This window comes from Tupaia chinensis, unplaced genomic scaffold (genome assembly GCF_000334495.1).
Source record: "Tupaia chinensis unplaced genomic scaffold, TupChi_1.0 Scaffold000017_1, whole genome shotgun sequence".
Classification (NCBI taxonomy): Eukaryota; Metazoa; Chordata; class Mammalia; order Scandentia; family Tupaiidae; genus Tupaia; species Tupaia belangeri.
In genome coordinates, this window is record NW_006159447.1 from 3,463,918 (window position 1) to 3,470,472 (window position 6,555).

The following is a 6,555-nucleotide window of genomic DNA, read 5'->3' on the forward strand; positions in this document are numbered from 1 at the left end:
TGCTGATAAAACACATGCATACAACAAAATATAGGTATATTGGTTTAAGCGGTCTTCAAGAGGAAAGTGAAGAGTATTTAGTGAACTTGTCTCTAACTCAAAGCTTTTGGAGATTAAACATGTGTAAGAAAAGGCAAGAAATAAAAAATTTGTATGAGACTTAGCAAGGAATGTTTTCAATGCTTATATAAGACCCCTCTGGGGGCCAGCAGATGGCATAATTGCATCATTGGACTCCCACATAGTCGATGGTCATTTGAGTCCCAGACCTGACCACTTAAAACTTACTCCAGGTGCGTGCGCGTGCCCAAAATTCCTAGAGGAGAATGGAGGAAAAGGGATTGTGGCATGGCCATCCCTCGGGAGGGGGATTTCTAGCTTTCTTCTCTCTGTCTCTGTCTCTCTGGCAAGTGTGTGTGCCCTATAGCAAAAATTTCTCTTAAATAAAAAAAGAGACCTCCCCCTCAGACCAGGTTGAAACACAGGTGAAGCCCTAAAAAGGGCCTTAAAAGCCCAGTTGCCTAAGAGCCTTAGAACAAAAGCATGAACTGTCTTGTATTAAAAATCCTAAAAGTGGGACCAGCAGATGGTGTAATGTTGTCACTGGACTCCCATGTAGTTGTCTGCAGTTCAAATCCCAGATCCAGCAGCATATAACTCAAGCCAGGTGTGTGAGCGTGTGGGCCCAAAATCCCAAGAGGAGAATGGAAGAGAAGGAATTGTGGTGTGGTCACCCCCTCTGAGGGGTGATTTCTTGCTTTCTGTCTCTCTTTGTCCCTCCAACAATCACATGTGCCCAATACCAAAATTCTAAAAAAAGAAAAAAAATCCTAAGAGAAGCTAGAATTATCATGGTAATATCATGTTGGGTTCCCAGTTTGGTGTCCAAGATTTTGTTACTCCTATTACTTGTATGTCCGAGGACAAAGCTGGGTGACAAGGGACAGTTGAGAATTATTCATTCAAGTAGACAAGTGCCTCAATTGCCCATTATAACATAGTAGCTCATGATATGATGGTTTGTGAGGTGGACCAATTTCCTTGAATGTGCAGGAGGGGAAAAATATATGGAGGGAAAGGATGAGGTCCCTGAAAATAATATGTGATCAGGCATGCAGATTTGGAGTTAGGTGAGAGTAGATTTAAACCTCAATCCTGCTTTTACTTGCCGTATAACCTTGGACAATTGAAAAGTAGTTGAATGAGTGCAATTTGCCCAAGAGTCTATCCTTTTTTCCATTTTCTCTTGCAACTGAAACATATGCTTTCTCTTTCAGTTCCTGGCCCAACATTGGAGACTTTTGTGGGAGCAGACATCAACACTATTCTTATCACAAACCTCCTCAGTGGAATGGACTACAATGTGAAAGTGTTTGCCTCCCAGGCTTCAGGCCTCAGTGATGCTCTGAGTGGCATGGTGAAAACACGTAAGACTGTCCTCCAATTGCTTCAGATCCTCTTGTGGTTTTGCTACTTTGTTTTTACTGTAACTCCTAACTCAATCCCTGCTTCAATTTGGCAGTCCCTCCCTCCCCCCCAGCATTACCCTTTCTGGATGGTGATTTGTGGAAAGAAAGGTGTATTCTTTGCTCAGAGTACTCCCGAGTCCTGGTTGGCAGGCTGACTGTCAGCACTTGGCTTTCAAATCAACTTGATGATTGCAGATAGGATTTCCTTTTGGAAAGTCTTTGTTGGCATTTTTCAAATTAGGGGAAAATTCCAGGCAGCTCATAGCCTGACATGACCAATGCCAGTCAGAGTTGGGCCAGGGAGATGTTTGCCTTTTCTCAAGGCTATCACTCCATCTTCTAAACACAAACACACAAACACACGCACACACACACACACGCACACGCTTGTACACACATACGATCTCCCTCATATGCCACACTTCTCTAAGGATGTTCTCCTCTACTCTTTCGAGGGCTTTCATGCTGTCTGCACACCATCTGGGACTTCTCACTGGCATACACCACTCCCAGACACCCGTGGAATAATGCGATGTTCTCCAAACTCCCGCTTGTATGTTTCATATTCCTGAAGTTTGCTATACCGCCACAGTGTCTGTTTAATACATTCCTTTCTATCAACTTACAGTTTTTTATGTAAACACATTCCACAACTCATCTAAGTACGCTAAACAGAATATCAGTATTTTTAATACACATTAAAAATAACATATAAGAACCAACCAGCCAGTCGTGTGGGTAGTTAAGGCAGCTGGATCCCATATGGCTGATAATGTGGTTCGAGATCCAGACCTAGCAGCTTGAAAAGCACACTGGGTATGCTTCAAGTCCCAAGAGGAGAATGGAGGAGAAGGAATTTTTTCATGCCCATCTCCCCAGGTGGTGCTTTCTCACTTTCTCTGTCTTTCTCTGTCTTCAGGAAGCACATGTGCCCTATAGCAAAATATTTTAAAAGTTAAACAAAAACAACAACAGCAATAAACACAGAAATCACCAAAATAAAAGTGATCTGGCCATATGCTAATTAAGAGAATCCTGTGTGCTATCAACAATGTGAACTTCACTCTGGAGAAGGATAGTCATGGTATAATCAAAAGAATGCTTAGTCTTAAATCTGCTACTTGATAGCTAGAGCCCTGGGCAAATTGCTTCTTGATTGAGCCCAAGCTTACTCAACTCTGAAATGAAGATCATAATCACCATCCTACAGGTAAATTGTGAGGATTACAGAGATAATACATACAAAATGCCTACCATATGGCAAGCACTCAATGAATTACCCACCACTTTTATCCTTGTAATCATTGTGCTTTATAGAAGTTCTTGGCCCTCATCCCTAAACAAATAATTAATCTGATAAATAGTATCAGGCAAGAGTGAGGCATATATTAAGCCAGACTCTGTGCCACCCTGGAGTTCAGTGGGACCAGTCTTTTCATTAGAGGAGGCTTCCTAAATTCTCTTTCATGGAATATCCTGAGACCTTAAAAACGACACAGTGAATAAATTTCATCTCAAAAGCAATAGTCTCCACCTTCACCAGATCTAGGGAGCCTTTGGTGTTTTGATCTCATACTTGACGGCTGAAGGGATACTATTCTGGGCACGAATGGAACCTCCAAGTATTCCCCCGTTGTGCTCTTCAGCAACTCTTCAGCCCTTTCTCAGTCACACCTGGGAGTCTCCGTGCATTTTGGTTTTTAAAAATATATATTTATTATTTACATTTAATCAGTGTAAATCTTTACAGTGTACAACGTGGTTTTATCCAGCATGAATACAACACATATCAGTCAAGACAAAAACGTTATCGAACACATTATCATCACCAAAAAATGTTTCATTTTTGTGTCAGTTAAACACATTGTTTGTTTTTGCCCCTGTTCCCCTCCCTCCCCCTATTACCTACCCCCTGTTACCCCTCCCTTACTATCTCTAGTATCTACACCTGCCCTCCAAGCTATTATACCTTCCAACCTTTCAGTTTCTGCTGTAGAGTGCAAGCATTTGGTATATATTGAGTGAGGACATCTGAAGTCTCTGGGTTGTCTGGCTTACTTCACTTAGCATTAAGTCTTCCATATTCATCCACTTCATATCAGATGTCAGCGTCTCATTACTTTTTATGGCTGAGTAGTATTCCATAGAGTACATATGCCCTTGTGCATTCCCCTCCCCTTTCTCTGGTTGGTCTTTAGTTTTCTCTTTACGTATGTTTTTCTGTCTACGCCACTTTCTTCTGTCTCTGGGATTGTTCATGCATCTTTTCTTCTTACTCTTTCTTGTTTTTTTCCTATCCTCCTTTCTCTCTTCCTTTGTTCTTCTATTCCCTCCCATTTCTCTCCTTTAATAAACATGTTGAGCATTCCAAACATATTTTAAAAGACTGAGACTATTGAATTGCTTTATAATATTTTCTCTAAAGTAAGAATTAAATGGACTTATTCTCTTTTTTATCTTCTTTTCCCCAAACAAAATAAAACCTCACACAATGGTAACCAAATTAATTGAGGTGTTTTTTTCAATTTCAGTGTAGTTATGTAAACCATTACTGGTTTCCTTTTTTTGTGTGAGGGAAGAGGGTTATTTAGCAGACTTTAGGAAAAAGTCTTCTCTCTACTTTACCAGAGAGAAACTATAAAAAGAAACAAACTGTAATTAAATAAGATTATTTTTATCATCTTTGAAAACTTCTTTTAATGTATTTTTATTTTATAAAAGAAGGAGAAGAAAGAGAAAATGATGTGGATGAAAGTCTGAGTCATTAGGGAAAGTAAATATACAAATTTTCTGCATTTTCTATTTAGATCTAAATGATAAACACTAGATATCCACTCTCAGATTATTTTGGGAAATAGTATTTTTATATTTTTGCTTCTCCAAATCACCATTTTGCACATAATATTCTAAGATTAGTAGGAATCTATGTTTTTATTTTTTTTGAGAGGTTTTTGCTATAAGGTGCGTGTGCTTACCAGAAAGAGAGAGATAGAGAGACAGAAATCCTCTCCCCAGGGAGGATGGCCTTGCCACAATCCCTTCTCCTCCATTCTCCTGTTGAGATATTGGACATGCACGCACACACACCCAGCGTGAGTTTAAGCTACCGGGTCCGGGACTTGAACCTCAGTCAACTACATGAGAGTCCAGTGACATAGCCATTACATCAACTACTGGTCCTGGAATCTATGTATTGTTAAAATAGTTTTGTTATCTGTGTAAATGCTTTCATTTTTAAGTTTTCAAAATTGTGTTCCTTCTCATTCTGTCATGTTTCAAAGGCCAGTCCTTGTGAGACTACTCCTATTTGGGCAGCACTGCTACTGTGTCCGCTTTGCTCTTCTCTTTTATTAAGCCATGGCAACTGCTCATTGATCGATAAGCATACACTGTATTCACCTTTTGCTATAAAAGTATTATATGTTCTTTGTGGAATATTTAGAAAACACAGTTACATAAAGGGGACTGAGTAAAGACTAGCCACAATTTCACCATCCATTATATCCTGTCTTTCCCCAGTGTGTATATAGATGTATAGTCATTAACGAATGTCACATATCATACATAATCTATTGAAACTGTTTTCTTCAGTCAAGAACTGTTATTTTTTATACGGAAATTCCATCTGTGAATGGGGGTTTGAATGGGAATTTTACCTTCAGTTCATTTTAGACTTGGGGACATTTATTGCATTGTCTGCAGTGTGACAGTTATGCTTCCATTTCATTATAGTGTTCTTGGGTGTGACCAATCTCCAAGCCAAGCAAATTGAAATGGCCAGCTTATGTGCTCACTGGCAGATGCATCGTCATGCCACAGCCTACAGAGTAGTTATAGAATCCCTCCAAGGTAAGTAGGATCTAGCACCTATTTTTATTCAAGCACTAATGAGCATAGTTCTATGCAAATCCCTGTGACTTACACCCAAGTAACATGTGACAAGAGCCCACTTCCTAAAGAAGCAATGTGTATAGTGGTCAATCTTGCAGCATAAGAAGTCAATCCGGCTGGATAAGATGATTACTTAACCTCTCCAAAACTCCATTTTTCTCACCTGTTTATCAGTAAAATTGTAGTGCTCATATTTTTAGGGCTTTGTGAGGATTAAATTGAAATAATTTTTGTAAAGCACTTACAGCAATGCTTTGCACATCGGCAGTACCCAAGGAAAGTTAACTGCAATTGGTAGTACACCCAAATAACCAGGACACACACATTAAAATTATATAGTACTTTGGTACTTCCTCCATGGGGTTAAGGTTTGAATGTAATGTTTTTCATAGTGATAATTTTCTTTTGGTGATGATTGCTGACCAACCAGAGCAGGTATAATGTTTTTATGTAATCATAAATGGGTTTTTCAGCATTACAGTTCCCAAGCACATCTACAATTGAGACTTTGTTCCAAAGTAAAAACACTAAAAATATCTTTTTCTCATCACTAAAATGACCAAAAGTAACAAGAAAAGGCTGACTTCCAAGAAGATGCATATCTAGGACCTGTTAGTCCTTTTTTCAAATTATCGGCATGGACAATGTTCAGAAGATGAAATCAAACAATAAAAATTACTTTTTTTGGATTTGTGTGAATGGTAGAAAATATGTGCCTTATTATTTTGTGATGATTATAGGAGACACTAGAGAATCTCACAGTACTCTTTTTAAAAATGTTTATTTATTTTAATTTATTATTATTATTCTTTAATTTGCTCGAGAGAGAGAGAGAGAGACAGAGAGAGAGAAAGAGAATGTAAGAAAGAAAGCTGCCTGGTCAGGGAATCAAATTGTGGTCAGCCATGGAGGAAGTCCTTTGCCTTAATCGCCATACCATCTGCTGGTCCCTCTTGAAGTTGGTGTAAAACTTAAAAATGTGAACAATGATCTTGATTTTCTCAATTAAAAAAACCCAAAACAATACAGAAGAAGCTCATTTTTTTTTTTTAGGTCTATATAAGACTTGGTTTAGTAGCTAATATTCCTGTTTATAACTACATTTAAAAATCCATAAATTCCACTTTGACCCACTCCATAAAGTGTAAACCACAGTTTAGCAGACTGCTTAGAACACTTAAAAATATATTCCTGT

At 38.6% G+C, this 6,555-nt stretch overlaps 1 protein-coding gene across 1 annotated transcript in view; it reads left to right on the forward strand.

Moving 5' to 3' along the window:
- COL14A1 (collagen type XIV alpha 1 chain) overlaps positions 1-6,555 on the forward strand; it is a gene marked incomplete at its 3' end in the record, with an annotated part of 142,763 nt that overhangs the window by 103,170 nt on the left and 33,038 nt on the right. Inside the window, exons 22-23 of the mRNA XM_006140062.2 lie at positions 1,278-1,427; positions 5,202-5,318. Coding sequence (XP_006140124.1) covers positions 1,278-1,427; positions 5,202-5,318 — 267 coding nt within the window. The remainder of the gene's footprint in view (positions 1-1,277; positions 1,428-5,201; positions 5,319-6,555) is intronic.